The 23,962-nt window shown below is 36.5% G+C and overlaps 1 protein-coding gene across 2 annotated transcripts; it reads left to right on the top strand.

Moving 5' to 3' along the window:
• The first annotated feature begins 4,055 nt into the window (after nucleotides 1-4,055).
• On the top strand, nucleotides 4,056-22,696 carry HAT3.1 (Homeodomain-like protein with RING/FYVE/PHD-type zinc finger domain-containing protein). Of its 2 annotated transcripts, XR_015911956.1 has the most exons (10): nucleotides 4,056-4,231; nucleotides 12,698-14,619; nucleotides 18,960-19,125; nucleotides 19,279-19,402; nucleotides 19,511-19,623; nucleotides 19,711-20,289; nucleotides 20,813-21,094; nucleotides 21,774-21,863; nucleotides 21,989-22,423; nucleotides 22,514-22,696. XR_015911956.1 is itself a non-coding variant. In XM_088515964.1 (9 exons), exons 2-9 carry the CDS (start codon nucleotides 13,031-13,033, stop codon nucleotides 22,337-22,339), a joined length of 3,294 nt encoding a protein of 1,097 aa, XP_088372090.1. In that variant the 5' UTR covers nucleotides 4,056-4,231; nucleotides 12,698-13,030; the 3' UTR covers nucleotides 22,340-22,696. The 2 variants fall into 2 exon arrangements, 1 of the variants encoding a protein (XP_088372090.1); XM_088515964.1 differs by having other exon boundaries at nucleotides 21,989-22,696.
• Nucleotides 22,697-23,962: the final 1,266 nt, after the last annotated feature.

Here is a 23,962-nt window from a genome sequence, read left to right as displayed (position 1 = left end):
CTTTCAAAGTAGGGTCACTTCGTATATCTGCCCTTATAAGTCCTATCCCTTTGCACCTGAAAAGAGAATGGAATAATGATGTGAAATTGACCTCGTGGAGAATGGAAAAGATGGATTAGCCATAAACCCTAGTTTTGATAAACCTTATCTGTGAATGTTTCAGGTACGTACGATGCTCTTTGTCCACAAGAAAGTAAAAAAGGGGTTGATGTGTGTTCTGGGGAAAGGGGGGAGGGACCTTATATACATATATATGGACAAATCACTTTAGCATTGTTGCTCATGAGCTTTTTCTTTTCCACTTTTTCCTAATCAAAAGTGCTTTTGTTAATTGGATGTCACCCGACAAAAAAGTTATTAATTGACTAATTGATTTGAGTATGTAAAACATTTTGTGCGACGGCAAAAGCATATTGAATTTTTATATGCAATAGTTTGCTTTAATTACCAATTAAGTTTGATATATCATAATCTATCTGGGTAAGCGGACAAGTTGAGAATGAATGCTCGGAAGCCCATGGTTTTGGCCGGTGTCATTGGGGACAAACCAAGAGCCCTGATCGGGTTGTAGGATCTAACGTACCATTATTGCGGTCGCTTAGATAATCTTGTGTACGTGGCGAAAAAGATAGATGCCCTACAGATCTATCCTAATTGTCATATTATTTTGGTGGGAAATTTGGCCGCGACCAACCTACTAGTATGTCAGGAATTTTGACCAAGTGCCTACATTATCAATAGGCGACACCCAAAGATATGTCTCCCTAAAGGACATGGATTCGTCGCCACATCTAGCCAAGGCCATACTCTATCAATGGACGCCCTATTGGTAAGCACTCAACATAAAGAAGGCTGGGCAAGTACTTTCAAGTATTTTCACATAATTATAAAGTTTGCTATTACCTTATCCTTTTCCCTTGGAGCAATTTTATTTTTTACTCTCATAAACTTAAGCATCGGAGATTTTCTTTTGCCAACACCTTTGACAAGCTTTTGATTATCCTTCCTCCTTCTTTTAAGTGTTCGCCATCAAAGTTTGACCGTGCGATTAACTGTGTCATCATCATTATTATGTAGTACTTAGTTAAACGGACTTCGTCTTACATGAATCAATGGAGTTACATATGCTTGGATGAGCTAAAGTGTTTCACATAATAGAGATGAACTTTTTGAACTTTTATTCTTTGTTTGATTTTTATTTTTTTTGCTTTCGGTAGAGAAAAGACAAAAAAAGAAAAAAAGAAATGAGTAATGGTAAGTACCATCTTTTTATCTTTCTAAAATCCTCCTAAAGCTGATGTGGCTTTTAATATCACCATTAAATTTTAGATGAATCATACTTGAATTTTGATCCAATGGTGATTTTAAAAGTCACATCAACTTTAGGATGATAAAAAGATGGTACCTAACGTTACTCGAAAGAGAAAGAGATCAATACACAACTACACTGTACCCAAAAAAAAAAAAAAAAAAAAAAAAAAGGGAAAGGAAAGAAAACAATTTGTTAGAAGGAAATCTTCACTCGGATTAAAATCTTTAATATTTTTAAGTTTAATTTTATGATAGAGTTGTTAAGATTTAAAAAAAAAAAATAATTTTTCTTTATATTGTCAGGGTCAATAGGAAGACCTAACTGAATTCGATCACATTAATTTCTTTGGACTTCTCTATAATTATGACAACCAATTCTTTTTATGATGTTCAATATGACTCTTGATTGACCATGATGTTTTGTTTGATCAAAGTTGATTGCTTTAAAAAAATAAAAAAAAATAATAAAAAAAAAAGTTTCATGCCTGCCACCATGTGTGACTACATGGGTGTCAATTTCTTCTCCCCTTTTTCATATTCAACGAAAGTTGCTAAAAAGAAGAAGAAGATGGGAGCAGTATGATGAGCATTTTTGTTTCGAAATTTAATCAAGGGAAAATTAGTTTATAACAAGAAGGATTAATCCTTGAATAAATGGTGCACTTTTGACATTGAGAACATGAACTTCTTCAAAATTCTAGAGACCTTGAACATCATAAAAAATTAGAACTAAATCATTGAAACAAATATGTCCAACCATTCAAGAAAAGTTCAGGCTGGCCTTGCTGCTATATATAGTCTAGGGGTGAAAAGGCGGTTAATAAAATCTACTAACCGCCTCTACTAGGTAGTTAGCGGTTAATAACTCTAATAACCGCTAACCAATTTTTAAAGATTTTTTTTTTTTAATAATAATTAAAAAGTAAAAAATTACAAAAAAAAAACCGACGTCACTACATACATACGATATCATATATATATATATATATATATATATAGAGAGAGAGAGAGAGAGAGAGAGAGAGAGGTGGTTAGCGGTTTTTTCAAAACCTAAAACTGCTAACTGTAACCCCCTAAGCAGTTATCAGTTTTTCCTAACTGCCTTTAAAAGCGGTTAGCTGGCGGTCAATAACCGCTCACATTTTCACTCCTAATATACATCGCCTTCATATTAATTCCACAAGTGTGCGTAGTAAAGGAAATTCAAACACCAAAAACGTCAATCTTCTTGAATTAGAGAGAGTCTATGTGTAGAAAGGAAATATATTTTTGAGTAATGTTAGAAATCTCTCTTGTATCACTTCAAAAATAATATAGTTTTTAAAATTACTATTGAGTTTGTGATTAATCACTATTGAATTTTGATAAAATGATTATTTTAAAAGTCACATCATTTTTAAAGTGATGCAAAAGGGACAGAAGAGTCACTTCTAATATTAAGGGGTATTTACATTTTGCCTTATGAACTACAGTACCTTGGTACTTCCCCTCCCCCCCCCCTCCCCCTCCCCCCTCCTCATGAACTATCTACCAACTATGACACCTGATTCCATCAAACTACCATCTTATGACAAAAAGCCATATTCTGTCAGTCAAAGGGGTTAAAATTGACGGTCAACGGTCATGTGCAAGTCATGTGCCAATTAAATTTTTTTTTCTTCTACTTTTGCCCTCATTTTAAATTGTTTTTATGTGTTGGATTAGGGTTTAGGAGGGTGTAAGCGTCATTTTCTCAGTCTGAAGTGAGGGCAAAAGTGGAAGAAAAAATTTTAAAATGACACATGACTTACACATGACCGTTGACCATCAATTTTAACCCCTTTGACTGACGGAATGTGACTTTTTGTCATAAGATGGTAGTTTGATGGAGTCAGGTGTCATAATTAGTAGTTTATGGAGGAAAAGTGCCAAGGCACTGTAGTTCATGGGAACAAAAGGTAATTGCCCATAATATTAATCTATTTTGCACGCCTAAATTTAGGTCCATTTAACGGAAATGATTTCAAGCCCCATGTGCACGTTAAACTAAACTTAATTAACTAAAAAGTTTCAAGCCCATTTTTCATGTCAAGCCTAGGTCCATTCAATCAAAATGATATAAGCCCATTAATATTTCAAATCTATGCCCATTAAACCTTAAAAAGATCAAAGCTCATTTTCATGTCAAATCCAAACCCATTCAATAAAAACGATTGAAGCCCAATTTGATGCCCATTCCATCAAAATGCTTTAAGGTCATGCAATCAACCCTAATGAATCCATGAACTAAACCAATATTCACCAAAAAAATTACAAAAAGGATAAAACAGGATTGAATGAATTTCTTTTAACCTAATCTATAAAAGTGACGTGTTTAATTTTTTAATAACATGTGAGATGCCTATTATGTTTGTATCCTGTCGTAACAATTTTAACTAATCCTTAAATTAGTTATTATTTAGAAAAAAATTAAGAGTTAGTTGAAACTACTACGTCAGCATTATGAGATAAAAATGTGATATATATAGCATTATGAGTTAGTTAAAACTACTACGTCAGTATTATGAGATAAAAATATATATATATATATATATATATATATATATATATACATAGCATTATTATCGTAAGAGATAACGTAATATTGGGCCAAATGTCGGCCCATGTCTCCTAGGCCTAGCTCGAGCAGGCCGGCGAGACAGCCATGCGTCCCACGACATATAAACGCCGCAACAGCAACCACACGGCACGGCCACATCCCTACATACTAAAAGTGCGGAAAGAGCGGTGGCCCAGATTTGGAGGACCTTGCGAGAAACGACCGCTCTCTCTCGCTCTCTCTCTCTCGCTGCGTTAAGAACTATCGCGAACAGACACAACCATAAAACAAGATCGAACCCTCTCTCTCTCTCTCTCGACCTGTGTTCATCGCGAAGAACAGGCAAGTCTGCCTTTGGAATAATTCTCTTTTTGTGCTTTTTTTGGTTTATTTTCTAAAGTATATGCTTGTTTCCTGAGAAGTTGTGGAGGAAGAGGGTGAATCTTATGCTTTTATGTTGTTATGTTTTCGGAAATCTTTAAACTAAAGCTTCCGAGTTTTACTTTCTTGTTTTTGGGGATATTCAATCTTTGTTAGTATGGTTCGTAGAAAAAAAAAATTATGAAGTTGTAGCGAAACGTGGTAAGCCCAATTCGGAAAATATAGTTTGCAGCTGTTTCTTTGTGTTTGATTTGCCTGCATTTTCTTTGCAACCAAAATGGAAGTTAAACGCTTGGATATTGTGGATTGTATATATATATATATATATATATATATATTTATGTTCTTAGCTAGATTTTAGTTCTATATACTTCGAACAATTTAGTGGTCGCCTTCGACTTATGAGAGTAATGTTACCAATGGACTTCGTGGAGCTCAGCTGTACTGGTTGCAGCTGGAATTATGCATATCCTTATTGAAAAGCATGAATGTCATTCGTTGTAGGCGGAGTCAAATTTAGATAATGGTGCATTGGATGATGCTTATACTTGAATGACTTCGCATTTATGCCAAGATTTTGTTTCGAGTTTCACTATTTGAACTTTTTTTGTTTGTTTTGTTTCCCTTGCATTGTTTTTGGAATGGTAACAGTTTAATTTCTACCTGTGCTAACATTTGGAGGGTTCCCCATTGGATAGTGATGGCTGTGGGGAACATAGATATGTTATTCATTTTCTTATGTGCATTATATATATATATCTCTTGCTAGCCAGTGTTGAGAATTATCAGTACGGACTGCACATCTCTCTCCCTTTTGCAAATTTCTTTGAAGTTATGCAAGAAGCTCAATTCAACCAACTTTTTTTAATAAGTAATAATCAAATCTTATTAAAAACGTAAGGCCCCTAAGTACATCGGAAGTATACAAAATGAATCACCTAACTAGAAAGAAAAAAAGAACAAAGAAATCATCATAACTAATTGATAGAGGGGACACAAAAGCCGCAATCCAAAGATACAACTTATGGAAGAATGAGATAAAATATCCTCCAAGACCTCTTCAAGTCCTCAAAGGACTTATTTTTTCTTTCCCGCCATAAACACTAAAGGAGGTAAGTAGGCATCATCTTTCATACCGTAGCACTCCTCAGCCTTCTAGAGGACCACCAACAAGCAAATAAGTCGATAACCATCTAGGCATAACCCTAGACATTCTAAAATGACTAAAGAGAGCACTACACATAGCGGAAGCCACATCGCAATGAAGAAGAAGGTGGTCCACCGTCTCCCCATATCTCTTACACATGCAACATGTGTCCATCATAATAACATGTCGTTTCCTAAGTTATCCAAGGTTAGGATTTTGCTTAGAGCCGTTGGTCACGCAAAAAAGACCGCTCTCGAAGGAGCCTGAGTCCGCCACACACTTTTCTAGGGAAGCGACTACCTTCAGAACAAGCCAAGGAGCAAAAGGACTTGACCTTGAATAAACCTCTTTTGGTGGAGACCTGCCACAACTTATCTTCACAACCTCTACTCACTATAATTGAATGCAATATCTGGACAAAGGAAACAAAGACATCCACCTCCCAGTCATGCACCTCTCTAGAAAAACTCATGTTCCACTGATTGGATCTGCCCAAAAACTCCAAATTAGCCGCAATAGAGGCATCATTTGCATGAGCAATTCCAAATAAAACTGAAAAAGCTACCTTAAGAACCATATCTCCACATCACAAATCATGCCAAAAGCTAATCATAGTCTCATCCCCCACCTCAAGTCTAGTATAGTGTGAGGGTGGCTCCCAACCTTTTTGATATTCTTCCACAACCCCACCCCAAAGGCTCCTACAGGCTCAAGAGAGCATCACCCACCATATAAACTGCCAAACTTAGTATCTTCTGCAACTCTCCTCCAAGCATCTCTCTCAGTCCCATAGCGCCACAACCATTTACCTAACAAAACGCGATTGAAAACCATCAAATTCCTGATACCCAACCCTCCCTCATATATTAGAGTACAAACCTTAGACCAACTGACCAAGTGATATTTAAACTCTTCATTGAGCCCACCCCATAAAAAATCACATTGTAACTTCTTAATGCGATTAGCAACACTCACCGGAATAGGGAAGAGAGAAGTAATACGTGGGCAAATTGGTGGGGGTACTCTTGATAAGGGTGACCCTACCTCCCTTTGACATATATAACCTTTTTCAGGTGGCCAACCGATATTCTATCTTTTTGATAACGTTGTCTTAGATATGTTTAGCCTTATAGGAAGCCCCCAACAGAAGACCTAGATACTTCACTGGCAAAGTGGCAACCCCACACCCTAAGATTCTGGCTAAACTTCCCACTTGTTCCACATTCCCCACAGGAACTAAGTCTGACTTAGCCAAATTAACCTTCAAGCCCCAAGTAGCTTCAAATAGTGGGAAAAAAAACTCTACAAATAACGCAACTGAGTAGGACGAGCACTGCAAAAAATCAAGGTATCATCAGCAAACAAAAGATGAGAGAAAGTAGCATTGCCTACTTTGAAGCCTTCTAGCAGCCCCCACTGACTGCAGTAGAAATCATCCGACTCAAAGCCTCCATCACAAAAACAAACAAGAAGGGTGAAAGAAGATCCCCTTGTCTCAACCCACAAAAGTTACTAAAAAAACCATTAGGAGAGCCATTAAGCAAAACTGAGAACCGCATAGAGGAAATACTATGAGCTATCCACGAGCACCATTTTCCCCCAAAGCCACACCTCCTTAGCATATACAACAGAAAATCCAGTTTACATGATCCTATGTGTTGTTCATGCACTTGTAAGGTTTGTGTTCCACATTGAGAAAATATAAAGAAAAAAAGTGGTTAATATACTTAAGTGGACCCAAGCCCGTTAGTTTAGGCTTTTGGGCTAGAAGTGGTGTCATAATATGTATATTAATTAACTTTTGTTTGACTCCATTGGTGTTTCTCTCCCTAACAATTGGTATCAGAGCTCATGGTTAGCTTTTGCTGCTGCTGATATGAGTGTCTTGGTTTGGCGCGTTTGGTTTGACTCCGGTAAAAGGAGTGTTGTTTCTCTTGGAGTACGCTGACACTCTTGTGTGAGGGGAAGTTGGGTTAATGTGGAAAAGACTCACAAGTGAGGGGAGATTTGTTGTGCATGCACTTATGAGGTTTGTATCCCACATTGAAAAAATATAAAGAAAAAAAGTGGTTAATATACATTATTATGTATATTAATTTACTCTTGTTTGACTTCCTTGGTGTTTCTCTCCCCAACAAGTGGTATCAAAGCCTGGGTTCTTTATTTTGCGGGATGACTTTTGTAAAATTTGAAGTAGAAAAGTTTGATGGTCAGAATAGTTTCAGTCTTTGGCGTATCAAAATACGTGCTTTGTTGCGACAACAAGGTTTGGCGAAGATTTTGGATGGCAAGATGCCATCAGCATCATCAAAGGAGAAAATTGCAGAACTTGAAGAAAAAGCCTACAGTTTAATTTTATTGTCTCTTTCAGATGGAGTTTTGAGAGAAGTCGTTGATGAAGAAAAAACATAGTATTTCTCTCCCCAACACTATGCTTTTTCTAGATCCGTTTTACAAATGACGCCTGGCTCCTCAAATCTTAACCTACTATAAAGGCATTGATTGGCAATAAGAATCGGATTTAAAATTTGCTTACCCAATTCAACTAACTAAACTTCAATCCCAATTAAATTGGCTTGGTTGCATTCATTTTGTGTGGGTTTCTGTACTCGTATCTTTTAATTGAAATTACTAAATGATGGGTTTATGATTGGTTACTGAGGGAGGATTGGGGATTAGGAACAATCACGCTCTTTTAGATAAATGGCTTTGGTTGGGCTTGATAGAGAGTCTTGGTGGAGAGTGGTGGTGGACTCTAAATATGGGGGAGTTCATAGGGAGGGTGGTGTTCTAGTGAGCCTTTCGAGGATTATTGGGTGAGATTATGGAAGAATATTAGGATGAGTTGGGGAAAGTTTTGTAGTCATACTAGATTTAAAGTGGGAGATAGCTCCAAGGTTATATTTTGGCATGATCTTTGGTGTCGGGATACGGTCCTTAAGGAAGTCTTTCAAATTTTATTTGGTATTGCTAGCACAAAGGATACTTCTATTGCGGCTCACGTGAAATTTTCTGGAGGTGCCATTTTGTAACACTCTAGTCCCATATTGGGAAGATAAGTAGCTCATAGTGTGTGGTTTATAAAAACACTCATGGGTGCTAAGTCTCACATTACTTACTAAGTGAAACTAGATGTCATAAGTGATTTTAGGGAAACTCTAAATTGACTAGTATTTTTGGGGTGATAGTGTAGATGTAGCTAGTACTTTTCCTAGGTTGTTACATATTTAGTGGAACATGATCTTTGCTAGAGCGGCTCATGATTGGGAAATGGAAGTCTTTGCCTTGTTTTTCAGGGTATTGTATTTAGTGAGAATGAGATGAGAAGGGGAAGGTAAGTTGTGGTGCATCCCTTTCAAAAGAGGGTTGTTTGGTGTTAAATCGTTCTACAGTGTCATAGGTTGTCATGATGGTTTTTGTTTCCCTTGGAAAAATGTTTAGCAGACTAAGATTCCATTGAGGGTAGCATTTTTTTGTTGGTCAGCGGCCTTAGGAAAGATCCTTATCATGGATATTCTCTGAAAGCGGCGCATCATTGTGGTTGCATGTGTAAAAGGAATGGGGAGTTTGTGGACCATCTTCTGGTTCATTGTGAGGTTGGGTTGTCTTGGGTTATGTTTAAACGAGTAGTCGATTTGTATGATTGTTGGTGGATTGCTGGCAGCATTCGGAATGCAGCTATGTTTAAGATGGTGTTTTTGTGCCTTTTGTGGTGTCAATGAAGGAAAATGAATGATAGAAGTTTTGAGGACATAAGAGGGCTTTAGAGGAGATTAAATTTTTATTTTTCAACACGTTGTATCTTTGGACAACTATTTTTGTTTTTCATTTGATAGTTAGTTATCATGATTTTCTTGAATAGTTTGGCCTTTACTAGCTAGGTGGCTTCTCTTGTATATTTCATGTGTACGTGGGTGCGCTTTACGCTTTAAATGATATGATGTAGGCCGATATTTACCTTTATTTTCGGTTTTTACGAAAATAAAGAAAATATCAAAAATAATATTGGAGCAGTGTCGCTTGATCAGAATTTTATCCATTCTCAGACAATGGAAGTACAAAAGGAAAGATTGTCACGATTCCCGCTGATTGTCAATTTTATATTAGGATTTTATTTTATTTGATTAGGACTTTATTTTCTTTCTTTATATGGTTAGATTTACTATTGTTACTAGGATTATGTTTACTTTCTTACAAGGATTAGATTTACTTTCTCTACTAGAAGTAGGTTTACTTTCTTTACAAGTATTTCTCTTCTATAAATAGGCTTACTTATTATGTAAAAATCAACTCATTGAATTATTATCAAATCAGAGAATTATCTCTCAAATACTTTGCGGAGTTTTATCTTTCTTTTAGCCTGCAGGCTTGTTTTTATCTTTTTGGGTAGAAGACGAAGACGAAGACGCTTCTCCTTGCAGAATCAAAGACGCTGCTCTTTGATTAGTTACCTTAGTCTTCTGCTACGTCAGTTGGTATCAGAGCAGGCTTTATCCTGATCATGGCCAATCAGCGCAATGGTGACAAACTTCTCCAACAATGCCGCTTGTAGGGGAGGGCCTCTTTCGAGAGCCAAATTCATGGGTTATCCGAGCCGGCATTATCCGGATTCGATGGCCAACTTATACTACAACAACAACTTCTATAACGACGCCGCTCGTGCGAGAGATGTTGTTTCGAGATTCGACTACCAGCAATACATCAAGCGATCATAGACTCCTTTGAGAGCCGAATTTCAAGAGCTCCGGCAAACGACGCAGATGATGTAACAGGAGGTGCGCCAATTGTGTGAGTCGTTTGAACGTAGGCAGATGCGTGCCCATTGGAATCACAGAGACACCTGGGAGTACCGAATGAATATCGATCTCCCTTCATTCGATGGTTGTCTTCACATTGAAGATTACCTTAACTGGATAATGGAGGTAGAAAGATTCTTTGAGTATATGTGTATTCCGGAAGAAAAGAAGGTCAAGTTGGTGGCTTATAAGCTCAAAGGTGGAGCATCTGCTTGGTGGAAATGGTTGAAGCTCTCTCGATCTAGGGAAGGAAAAAGACCCATGACATCTTGGCCCAAGATGAAGCGGTTACTCAATGCCCGGTTCCTACGACCAGATGACTATGGGATCCGAAGGGAATCCGTTCGGTATCCTTATGTTGACCGATTCAGTGAGGATGACATAAGCCACTTTCGTCATGTCCATAATCATCTTCATAACTCTCCAAATAGGCCATTCGCCTATGAAGAGAATTTTAATTATGGTAAAGAAGTTGTGGAAAATGTTAAGTTGGTTGAAGAAGTGGAGTTGCTGTCAGAGAAAACATATGTGCAGCCACCATCATTGATTCCAACGACTACATCAATGGAGGAACAGCTACCGCCTCCTCCACCACAAGTGCAACCTCCTTCACCACAGTTACAACCTCCTCCACCACATATACAACCTCCTCCACCACAGGTGCAACTCATCTCGATTACCACAAAAAATTGGCGATCCTTTGGAAGATAACGGTGAAGTTGAAGATGATGTCCATGAAGAAATTGTTGGGCAAATTTTTATGGAAAGGGACAAAAAGGATAAAACGTCTGAAATCTATGTAGATTTCTCCAAATATATTTCTGCGGAGGAGCTGCGCGTGCCATGTCCCAAAGAAAACTCGAGGACGAGTTTTTTTTAAGTGGGGGTGTTTGATATAGGACGATATTTACCTTTATTTTCGGTAAAAATGAAAATAAAGAAAATATCAAAAATAATATTAGAGCAGCACCGCTTGATCAGAATTTTATCCATTCTCAGACAATGAAAGTACAAAAGGAAAGATTGTTACGATTCCCGCTGATTGTCAATTTTATGTTAGGATTTTATTTTATTTTATTAGGACTTTATTTCATTTCTTTATAGGGTTAGATTTACTATTGTTACTAAGATTATGTTTACTTTCTTACTAGGATTAGATTTACTTTTTTTACTAGGATTAGATTTACTTTCTCTACTAGAAGTAGGTTTACTTTCTCTACAAGTATTTCTTTTCTATAAATAGGCTTGCTTATTATGTAAAAATCAACTCATTGAATTATTATCAAATCAGAGAATTATCTTTCAAATGCTCTGCGGAGTTTTATCTTTCTTTTAGCTTGCGGGCTTGTTTTTATCTTTTTGGTTAGAAGACGAAGATGCTTCTCCTTGCAGAATCAAAGACTCTGCTTTTTGATTAGTTACCTTAGTCTTCCGCTACGTCATAATATTTCAATTATTTGTCCAAAAAAAAAAAAAAGATTGGTTACTAATCTTGATAGAATAAAATTTAGATATTGATTTAGGCAGGCATGGCCAAAATCCAACTCTATGGCCTTTGTATAAAGGCAATGTTGACTCTCATTCATGTAGATTTCAGATCTAAAATAATGGCTCTATTTGTTAATGTATTTTGGGTGGTTTTTTTGTTTTTGGTTTGAAAAGGTATTATGATGTGACATAAAGGGGAAAACTCTTTCAGTATTTTTAGGAGTGTTTTGTGTTTGGATTATTTGTTAATGTTTTTGTTTCTAGAAGAGAAAATAAAAGACAGAAAACAAAAATTTTAACAAAATGAGCCAATATAGTTCTATTTGTCTGCAGCTGATTTATTTACTTTTCTCAAAATTTCATTTCTCGCTTCTGATTTAAAAAAAAAAAAAAAAATCAAAGTTGAATTCATGTGTTTGCTTTTAAGACTTACCTTGGGATGATGATCTCTGTAAATTATTCCTTGCATTTTAGTTGAGATCAACCATGTAGTTTTACATTAGGCACATGGTTAATTTATTGAATTTATTGCTTTCATTGTAATAGTTTCGAATCAGTCTTGAAGTTTTATACATTAATTACTTATACCAAAAGTGTGGGTTTCCTGCAGATTAAGCAAACACTGGTTCTGCGTTAGGTACTTTGGTAAAAAGTTGAACTTCTGGAAGTAATTGATTTGGTTTATGGGTTTACTAGTTCTCTATGATATCTTACGATCAAAATGTTGTCTTTATTGGGCCTGCATATAAAGTTTGATGATGACATTGTTTCTTGGTCAGTGCTTTGTTGATAGACAACTTAACAATTGAGTTGAGATGGTTGTCATAGTTTTGATTTCTTCTGAAGCTTAAATTGAAGTAGTTGTGTAAATAAAATTGATTGACCTGTATCGTTTAGTATCTATAACATAATTTATTGACAGTCTCTTTCTTTGAGTAAATTAATCTGCAACTTACACTCTGTTTTGTCCATTAAATCCTTTCGTGTCTGCTGCAGGTTTATGAAGTGCATACGATGCCACATAGTCAGAACTAGTTATATTGGGTGAGACTCATCCTTCACATTGTCAATTTTGAGGTGAAAACTGTTGAGACAATTTTGATTTTTGAGCTGTCTGTTTTGAGATTTTGGTTGCAAATACATCACATAGCATATTGGAGTTTAATATTTTTTGGTTGCTATCCACACCAGTTAAGAGAAAAAAATATCACCGTCTTCTGTCAGCATTGAGTTTTTGAAATAGATAGTGTCCAATTTTTTGAGGCAAAGGACAAAACAAATAGTACTGGTTATTAGCATGACACTGTAAATACAGCTGAAGTTGAGCGCATGGAAATTTCTTCACCACCAGTGAGCAGTCAGACTGGAAAATTTACCTGCTACGAACAGAGTGAATCAGGAGAGATGCATGGAAGTGTATTTAGCGAACCTTCAGAAAGAAGACATCAGCTTGGCTCTGAAAGTGTACAAAATGAACAAGGAGAAACCAGCTTTTCAGAAAATATGACCAAGAGTCCTGTTACTGAACAACTGGGACCACCTCCTGCAGAAGTGAGCAATAGTGGTCAGGCTGGAAAAAGCTCATGTCCTCAAAAAATTACATTGGAAAATATACATGAATCTGATTCTGGAAGTATACATGGTGAACCATCAGATCAAAAAAATCAGCTTGTCTCTAAACTTATATATAATAAACCACCAGAAACCAGCTCTGCAGTATCCAGTTGTGCTGATTTAAAAAAGCTGCAATCATCTTCTGGAAATGCAACCAACAGTTCTCTTACTGGACCATTGCAACCGCGTCCTCAAGATGTAATTGAGAGTATTGAGACAGGAAAAAGTTTATGCCCTCAAGGAATTACCTTGGAACAACATGAATCTGGTTCTGGAGGTCTACGTGGTGAACCATCAGAAGAAAAAGATAGGCCAGGCTCTGAACTTGTACAAACTGGGCCAGTAGAAACCAGCCCTACAGTTCCCGGCTATACTGCTAAGGAACAATTGCTGTCAACTTTTGGAAATGTGACCAAGTCTTGTACTGAATATGGCGGACTGCCTTCTGAAGATGTGAGCAAGAGTAGTCAGACTGGAAAAATTTCATCCTCTCAACAAACAATATCAGAACAGACACATGAATTAGGTTCTGCAAATGATTGCTTCGAACAAAAATGTCAGCTTGGCTCTGAACTTGTACAAAATGAACCTGAAGGAACCATCACTGTAGTGTCTAGCTTGTTTGGAAATTCTGTTACCGAGCGTGTGAAACTGCTTCCTGAAGATGTGAGTAGTAGTCAGATAGGAAAAAGTCCATGCCCTCAACAAACTATACCAGAACAGACTCAAGAATTTAGTTCTGGAATTAGTGAACAAAAACATCATCTTGACTCTGAACTTGCTCAAAATGTATCAGTTGAAGCCAGCTTTATGGTACCCAGTTGTATTGTTAAGAAGAGTTCTCCAATTGAAAATATTGGCCCACCTCCTGAAGGCGCCAGCAAGAATCTTAGTACTGAAGAACCTGGATCACCTTCAGAAGATAGGGCCAACAATTCTACGCTTGAACAGTCGGAAATGCCACCTAAAAACGCAATCAATAATAAGAGGCGTTTGGGATGCAAGGATAAAAGAGCTCCAAAATCATTAAATAAAAAATATATGTTGAGGTCTTTGGTAGCAAGTGATAGAATTCTTCGTTCACGGACACAAGGGAAGTCTCAAGCCACTGAATCGAGTAATAATTTATTAAATGTTAGCACTGTGGAAGAGAAACAAAGAAAGAGGAAGAAGATAATCGAGGAGAGGAAGGTAGCTGATGAGTTTTCAAGGATCAGGAGGCATCTGAGATATTTACTGAACCGAATGAACTATGAGCGAAGCCTCATTGATGCATATTCTAGTGAAGGCTGGAAAGGAGGCAGGTATGTACATTGTATTATATAATTTGCTTCTTACATAGTGATAATGATTTGAGTACGTATTTTAGTCTTTTTTAAGTTGTTTCTGAGAAAACTTTGTTACATAATTTTATTTTTGTATAAGTAGTTTCTATGGGAGCTTTGATATGATCACTTGTATTTTAATTCTTCTTCCGATTTAGTAATGCCTTATGTGGTTGCCAAGTGATGAAAGGAAAACATAATTGAATTGTTAGGAATGCTCAGAACTCAATGGTAGTGCTTAGTCCCATTCTTACTCGGACCTTAATGTCACTCTCATCATGACTCTTATTAGGTCAGCATATCTTTCCTTTTTGTGATCTTCTCTCGGTGGTTATTCTATATTCTCATATTCATTTTCTTCTGGTAGAATCTAAGCTATACCTAATAAGTTGTAGTGAAGCTGCAAGTTTAGAAGTATAACAAGATCACTGGATGGCTGGAACATTTCTTTTACGTTTTAAGAAAACAGTTTTTAATAATTGTTTTCAGTGAACAAAAAGAAAACTTAATAAGGTTGATTTTTTTTTTCTTGGGTTTTGTTGTTCCTAAACTGAAAGCGAAAAACACTTTCAGAAAACATCATTTGATGTTCTCTAAAAACACAGTTTTTTCAAGAATAATTATCTGAAAACATGTTTTGAGAACACCTTTAGTAGCTTGTTTTCCCATTGTTTTCTGTTCTTGTGAATTGTAAAAACAGAAAATTTTTTTTTTAAAAAAAAAAAAAAAAAAAACAGGCCCCTAATATCCTACCCATCTATGCAGCTGAAGAACGTTGCTTAATTTTGATGACTCTTTGAGGCTGGCACTTCTTGTGAGGACAGTAACCCTGTGACACATGATGCCGGTCATCAACGCCCGACTTAACAAAAGACTATTCTTTAACTGTACTGTAAACCTTGCTTGTTGTTTGTCCCCCTTATCCCCATTGTGCCAAAATCAGGATGTAGGATTAAATAAGGATAAATTGTGCTTATGAAACTCTGTTTTCAGTCGTTTAGGGATAAAGTGGGTCATGTCTCAATGAGTGGTGGATCTGTTGACTTGTTTGGTAGATATCTTAGTATAGCAGTGTGGAAGTTGTTTCCCTATTGCTTAATGTGGTGTCTTTGGAGAGAACACAATGATCACAATTTTGAAGATCGTGGGAGGACGGTAGTAGAATTAAATGTATTTTTCTTCAAAACCCTTTACCATAGGATGATTGCTTATAATTGTTTTCATATTTCTAGTGTTCATGATTTTCTTGATATTTTAACTTTTTCTTTATAGTTGTCTCTCTTGTATACTTTCCGTGTACTTGAGTTGTATCCGTTTGCGTTTTAATGAAATTTGATTGCTTAAAAAAAAAAAAACTTATGCCTTTCTTCATATAAACTATCACTTGTGTGTCATTTACAAACATAGACTTTAACTTGGTGCACTTCAGATTCTATTTTGAAGTTTCAGTGTCAGTTTGTCTCCTTTGTCCAAATCAACAGTTAAGTTGGATGGAAAAACATGCACAATGATAGAGTTGCCCTTGACAAGCATGTTTATTTTATATTTCTTTAGCTATAAAGATATTTTATCTTTTATTTTGAAAATCATTATAAGGGGTATTCGAGAATGGTTGATTTTTTTTTTTTTTTTTTTTGTCTTTTTCTTTTTCTTTTTTTAAATTTATTAACATTTGAGACTCTTTTTCACCTAAAGTGGTAATCATTTTACATATTTTCCTATCCAACTTAACGGTAGATTTAGATGGGGGGTGGGGGTGAGATAAACTGACAACAAAGGTTCAAAATAGGGCTTGAGTTGCACGAAGCTGAAGTTTGAGGTGGGGTGGCCCCGGGGGGTTGGGTAAGTGACATAGGTGGTAGATTTTTTTTTTAATAAGTAATTGAAATTTTATTTAAAAGTGAAAAGGCGCAACTCTAGTACACAAAGTTTTCAAGAGAGACCCAACTAAAAAGGAAAAAAAAAAATCAAGAAAATCAAGCACATTAGGAAAGTCTAAAGCAGTTATCCAAAGGTAAAAAATATTGAATAAGAAAGACTTTAGTTCCACCACCATCCTTTTGTGGTCTGCAAAACTTCTATCATTCAATTTCTTCCAAAGACACCACAAAAGACAAGACGACACCTTCTTCCACACTGTTGCACTAGGAGGACTACCATATAACCCTCTCCAACAAGCGAAAAGGTCTACCACTTACCTAGGCATTAGCCAAAACAACTGAAAATAACACTCCATAGGCACTAGTGACCTCACAGTGGAAAAGAAGATGATTCACAAACTCCTTGCTCCTCTTAGGCATACTTCACCAATTGACCACCAAGACATGATGCTTCCTAAGATTATCCTAAGTGAGGATCTTTCCTAGGGCAGCTGATCAAGCAAAGAACGTCGCTCTTAAAGGAACCTTACTCCGCCAAATACACTTTCAAGGGAAAGGAAAACCATCATGAGGGACAAGGACGTTGCAGAACGATCTAACGTCGAACACGCCTCTCTTGAAGAGGGCCCAACAAATCTTGTCTCTATCTCTCCGAACCAATCTAAAGGAGTACAATAAATTAAAAAACAATGCAAAGACATCCACCTCCCAATCATAAGTCTTTTTGGTAAAGCTTACATTCCATTGATGGGAGCCACTAGAAATCTCCAAATAATCTGCCATAGAAGCATCCTTATTGCGAGCAATACTGAACAAATCTAGAAAAGCTTCCTTGCGGACCTGATCCTCACACCACAAGTCATGCCAAAATCTAATCTTGGAGCCATCTCCTAATATGACTAGAGAACTCCCTTAAACCCTTCTTGATATTTTTCCACATAAAAATAAGGCACGCATATAGCAGAGGTGGTATGGATTAGCCCAGTAGAAAATCAAAGTATCATTTGCAAACATGAGGTGTGAAATGTAAATCACACCAAAGTTCCTAGATCCCACAGAAAAGCCTGAAAGAAGGCCCTCCCATCAACAGTGGTAGAAAGCATTTTATACAATGTACTATCTAAGAACGCAATTTCTCCCCAAAACCAAACCGTACCACAATAAATTCAATAACAACCCCAATTGACATGATCGTAGCCCTTCGCAATGTCCAATTTGCAAATCATCCCTAAATCACTGGATATGATTTTGCTATCTAGACATTCATTTGCTATAAGCATGGAATCAAGGATTTGCCTACATCCAACAGTGTTTTGGGGCTTCGAAATAATCCTCTTCACAACCCTCCCCAGCCTATTGACTAGGACGTTGGCAATAATCTTGTACACTCTACTCATAAGACCAATAGGTTGAAAGTCTCAACATCAATAAACCTTGATTTTTTTGGAATGAGAGCAATGGAAGTGGCATTAAGACTTTTTTCAAACTTGCTTATGGCATGAAAAATCATAGCACACCCCCATAACAACTACTTTGATCACATCCCAACAAACCTGGAAGAATGCCATAGTAAAGCCATCAAGGTCTAGTGCCTTATCACTATTTATACCTTTCACTACCTCAAGGATCTCACCTTCCTCAAATGGTCTATCTACCAAAGAAGCCCCCTCCTCATCAATGGAGGTTTTAGCCATCCAACATGAGCTACTAATTGAACTCTTCAGTAGACAAGCCATTGTTGAATGCTCCTTTAGAAACATTGAAGATGGTTTCTCTTGGGCTTTTGCAGGCGTTTATGGGAGAGCTGGACATGCCATTATGTACTCTCCAACTCTTCCTTTTCCCATTACAACTAGCACTGTCAATATGAAAGGTATCCAATAGACACGTATAAGACTAAACTAAGATCCAGAAAAAGACACATGCCTCCTAGAATACTAGAAAACACCATGATTGGGTTCAATAATGAAAATATACCCAAAATACTAAATAGAGGTATTTGCAGTCGACTTCTAGAAAATTACAATTCCGCCACTGAAAATAAATGCACCTATAAGCTCAAAACAAAAACTTGTTTTAACCCTATACTCCTATTGACCTGGTGACTCATTTGGATCCATGGAAAAATTGAGAGTTATATAATGGTTAAATGTTTGTTACATGGCTGCATCATATTGTGTGTTCTATGGTGTGTGTGTATATATATATATATAGGGTGTTAGTCAAATTGGCTCAAGTTCAATGAACTAAGATTAAGTCTTTACTTGGTTGGTTTGTTTATGTGAAAGAGGGAATTTTTGGTATCTGCTCATCTAGTCTTGGCATGTGCTTGTGGTCAAATGAGTCTGACATTGTCTTAGTCTTATCTTCAATTGTCTCTTATTTGGGTGGATGGTTTATGCCTGGATATTGCTTCTGATTATTTCTGTAAATTTGCAGCCTTGAGAAATTGAAGCCAGAGAAGGAGCTTCAACGGGCCACATCTGAAATATTTCGACGCAAACTGAAAATAAGAGACCTATTTCAGCGTCTTGATTCTCTATGTGCTGAAGGAAGGCTCCCAAACACTTTATTTGATTCTGAAGGAGAAATTTGCAGTGAGGATGTAGGAGAATCCTTCAATTAGATGTCGTGTTCAGTCCTTGTTAAAGTCTTTCACTCCCTATAAAATACTTAGTTCATGCTATTTTGCTTTTGATAATAAGTAACGAGCATTCTCTCACTGTAAATACTAAGATGTGATATCTTTTTATGGCAGATATTCTGTGCAAAATGTGGGTCAGAAGAACTGTCTGTGGATAATGATATTATACTCTGCGATGGTGCTTGTGACCGTGGGTTCCACCAGTACTGTTTAGAACCACCACTTCTTAGTCAAGACAGTAATGTCCTATAACCTATTTGATAGCATAAATCAATTTTTGCTTCTTAAGTTATTTGTCAATTATGCTTTCCTGGTTCTTTTCTTAACCCTTTTTTTGGGTTTATAGTTCCCCCTGATGATGAGGGTTGGCTATGCCCTGGATGTGATTGCAAAGTCGACTGCATTGACCTACTTAATGACTCTCAAGGAACAAATCTTTCTATCAGTGACAGTTGGGAGGTCAATGATAAATCCTCAAGTCTTATTGGTTGAGTAGAAATATTTTCAACTTTTCCCTTCCTTATAATGCTCCTATTTCATGTGCAGAAGGTTTTTCCTGAGGCTGCTGCCGCTGCTGGACATAATCCAGATCACAACTTTGGACTTCCTTCAGATGATTCTGATGATAATGATTATAATCCCGATGAACCAGCTGATGAGAAGGTTCAGGGAGATGAATCAAGTTCTGATGAATCGAGTTCTGATGAATCTGAATATGCTTCTGCAACTGAGGAATTGGAGGCACCACCAAATGATGAGCAGTATTTAGGGCTTCCTTCTGATGACTCTGAGGATGATGACTATGATCCTGGTGCTCTAGATCTCGTTGACAAGGTTAAGGAGGAAAGTTCTAGTTCTGATTTTACATCTGACTCTGAGGATCTTGCCGCAGCACTTGATGATAACAGGTCCTTCGGAGATGATGAAGGCCCTCCATCTACATCCAATGATGGTATTAAGCCTCTCAGAAGTTCTGGTGGAAAAAGATCCAAACTTGGTGGAAATAAGCATTCTTTAAATGATGAGCTTTTGTCCATATTAGAGTCAGATGCTGGCCAAGATGGTTCTGCACCTGTTTCTAGAAGGAGACACGTAGAAAGGCTGGACTACAAAGAGCTGCATGATGTGAGTGCCCTTCTAGTATTATTGTCAAACCATGGTTCTATAATCGTGCAATACATAATATACTTACCATTTCCAGTGTGATCAATTAATTCTAGTTTCCGTTTGTTTCTGTTCTGATTCTTGTCTTTGAAAACATGCCCTAGTTTCTTGATAGTACCTCACTATGATCAATCAAAGTAAATCTCGTCTATCTTGTCACCATATTCACTTTGTTAGTATATATATATATATATATATATATATATATATATATATATATATATATAAGGGTACACGAATGGGACCTATTTGTGTATGAGAGAGAGCATGTAAAGTGTGTTGATCACTATATTGCATTGCATCCACTCACAGCTCCACTTTTTTGTCCATGTATTGGCGAGAAATAAATCTCAATGGAAGTTTTTACTTTTTGAGTGCAACAATGATTCTAATTGTATGACTGGGTTTATCATTACTCTGTTACTCTGTTCACTACTAATCATGTGCATTTCATTGTTTGTTTTCCTTGCCCTGATTTATAAAGGAGGCATATGGAAATGTTCCTACTGATTCAAGTGATGACGAAGATTATGATGGTACTGCTGCACCAAGGAAAAGCAAGAAAAGAGAATTTGCTCCAGTGTCACCAAATGGAAAGAATAAAGAGACAGATCATACTCCTAAGAGGCGAACTCGTCGGAAGGCAAGCATTGAAGATACAAATAATTCACCAACTAAATCACTAGATGGCTCTTTTAAATCTGGTTCTAGTGGTAAAAGATCTAGATCATCAGCATATAGAAGACTTGGGGAAGCTGTAACTCAGGTAATTGCAAGTTATTGCCTCTTGCTTCTGATTAAGTTAATATATCTTTGATTGGCCCAAGTGGTGAAGGCTTTGATCTTAGAGGATTGCTCCTTTCAAGGTCTAAGGTTCAACACCTCTTGAGTGCAAATAATTCCTTGGGACCACACTCTCTGGTGAAAAGTTAGCGATTTATCTAGTTCCATGTAGGGAAACTCCGAAGGGTGTGGTGCTCGGGACCAAGGTTTACTCTGCAAGGGTAGGTCTGAAGAGCCCTGCCTTGTAGAGGTTTCACGATATCAAAAAAAAAAAAACATTTTAACGGTATTTATTCTTTTATAAAATGAACTTAAAAATTACTATAGGAGAATAGCTGGCATGAGAGTAGCGGGAAGTAGAATAAGATCCAAAATCAAGTTGATCAATGCAGACATCAACATTTATTTTGTTGCCATTTTTAAAAACAAGTTAGTTATTAGAAATTTAATATATGATTTGATCCCATGTTGCCAGTCAAGTTTTTTGGTGAGTTAATAATATTTATGAAGGTCTTACTTTAACCTAATTATTTCCCTCTAGTCTTCCTAGAATGGAGCAAAAATGCTGCTCTCTATCTGTCTTTGTCTCTCTCTCACATGTACTTGCATACGCACACAAAAGAAAGGGCTTATCTTAAACTTTCAGTCATTTTATTTTGCAGACACTCTACAAATCCTTCAAGGAGAATCAGTATCCTGAGCGAGCAACTAAAGAGAGCTTGGCACAAGAGCTAGGACTCACTTTCCGGCAGGTCTTATCTTCTTCATTGCTCTTAGGACGAAAAAATAATTCCATAATTTATTTCTCAAAAATTTTAGTGGACATTGTTCCTTGTGTTGATGCTCAACATCATTTTTTTATTTTTTTATTGTGCAGATAAGCAAATGGTTTGAGAATGCTCGACATTCATCACGCGTGGGAGCTACTACAGCTGATAGTGCTTCAAAGAAGGCGACTCCTTCGCCTCAAACGAATGAAAAACTGCTTGCACCGGGACCAGATACAGTTATTAGAGACGCCATTTGCAATGGAGCGCAACATATTTCACCCAAGTCAGGTACCACTGCAGAAAGCAGTCGAGAAAATTCTACAGCCCCAAATTCTAGAAAGAGAAAGGGTAGATCAAATATTCAGGGAACAAATCCAGATGTGAGAATTGAGGAAGTGCCAAGAGCAAATGAAGTGCAATCAGGTGGTGGAGTGAAGAGAAGGAGAAGGAAATATTGACCATTCTAATCCTAGGAGTAATTTTGACCATTCACCTCTTGAAAGAGCGAGATCTTTTGAGATGAGCAACTGGCGTCATGAAAGGTTTACTTTCTTTCCCAGATTGTAATCTGATCACCTTGGCCATTGTTGTTATGTAATTTGATTGTATGTCTTTTGGTCTTCCTCGCCCAGGCAATTCACTTTCCTCCTCACAAAATAAAGCTTTTCTGTAAATTGTGGTTCACCATCAACCTCCTTCTTTGGTACGGTCTCCTCATTCTGGAGCATGTCTCACTGCAGCACTAGGGTATAATGCTTGTAATGATATCTTGTATTTTTTTTTTTTTTTTAAATAAACTTAACCCAAAAAAAAAATGAAAAAAAAATGTAGCTCACCATCACTCTTAAATTCCTACTCTAATGCCTGATATGTGCTGCATCAATTCACAATCATCATGATATGAGATATCAAACCTTGGGGACTTTTAGAAAATATTTCTTGGTGCGATGAAAAATAATAGTCAAATCAGAAACAATTTTTAGAAAGCTTTTTTAATTTCCAAAAAATAGTTTTTGTTTATTTTTTTATTTTTTATAAATAGTAAACTATTTTTTAAGTTTGAGCTTCTCTTTCACAAATTGGAGTTCGTTGGACCTTTGCCGGACCTTCATTGGACCTTTGCTGAAGACTGATGGTCGTTTTTTGCTGTCACTCATTTTCTGTAGGAGTCAAACGCTAAAAAGCATTTTCACAAAAATTATTTTTTCTAATAAAATAATTTTGTTGAAAATATATACTAATGGAAAACATTTTATGTTAAAACAAATAAAGTCATAGTACTCTACCTTGGATATGGTGGGGTTTATCATGGTGCTTTCCTTTGTGTGGCATTTGGCTCACAAAATCTAATTAGGGGTGGCAAAATGGATACCTGACACGACCTAATTACGATCCGTGGGTACCCATTATATGATTAGCCTATACATAGACACGACCCGTTTAGTTAAACGGGTAATCGGGTTTGATACGATTATGATACGAAAATAGTCGGGTAACCCGACACGACCCGTTTTACCCGTTTAAAATAACCGGGGTCAAATCGGGTAGACCCGACCCGACCTAGTTAAAACTCTAAACTATAAATTAAAAAAAAAAAAAAAAAAAAAAAATTCAAAATTGTAATAATAATACATCAATACACTATCAATGCAAAAAATTGAGTTCTAAGATATTAAAGGCTTTAATAAAGGATAAGAACAAAAAAAAAAAAAAGGAAAGTGACCGTAATTGTCTCTAAAAGAAATTACTAAACTCATGATTTCACCTAAACTTAAAACAAGTAAGCATATTGACTAAGTTCATTTATTAAAATAATTTTTAGTATAAAGAAATTTAATTTTGCTCAAATTACATTCCACTACAAAAGAATTATGTATATTTCAATACAAAATATGATATCTGTAATCTGTTGAAATTAAATATCTCATAACAGAGATGAATTTTGCAAATCATTTAAAAAAAAAAAAAATTAAGGGCAAAAAGCAAGAAGAATGTTTTTAAATTAAAATTATTTAATTAAATATTTAAATATAAAAAAGGCCCTACCTAAATTTGTTGTCTTAGGCCTCAAAATTTATTAA

This window comes from Corylus avellana, chromosome 4 (assembly GCF_965113065.1).
Source record: "Corylus avellana chromosome 4, dhCorAvel1.hap1.2, whole genome shotgun sequence".
Lineage (NCBI taxonomy): Eukaryota > Viridiplantae > Streptophyta > Magnoliopsida > Fagales > Betulaceae > Corylus > Corylus avellana.
This window is presented reverse-complemented; position numbering and strand designations above follow the sequence as displayed.

Bases quoted from the DNA above. Each gene is read 5' to 3' on its own strand.
- HAT3.1 (XM_088515964.1), top strand. From the start codon at position 13,031: ATGGAAATTTCTTCACCACCAGTGAGCAGTCAGACTGGAAAATTTACC. The intron at 14,620-18,959 runs GTATGTACATTG...GTAAATTTGCAG, and splicing joins GAAGGCTGGAAAGGAGGCAG to CCTTGAGAAATTGAAGCCAG. The intron at 21,095-21,773 runs GTAATTGCAAGT...TTTATTTTGCAG, and splicing joins TTGGGGAAGCTGTAACTCAG to ACACTCTACAAATCCTTCAA.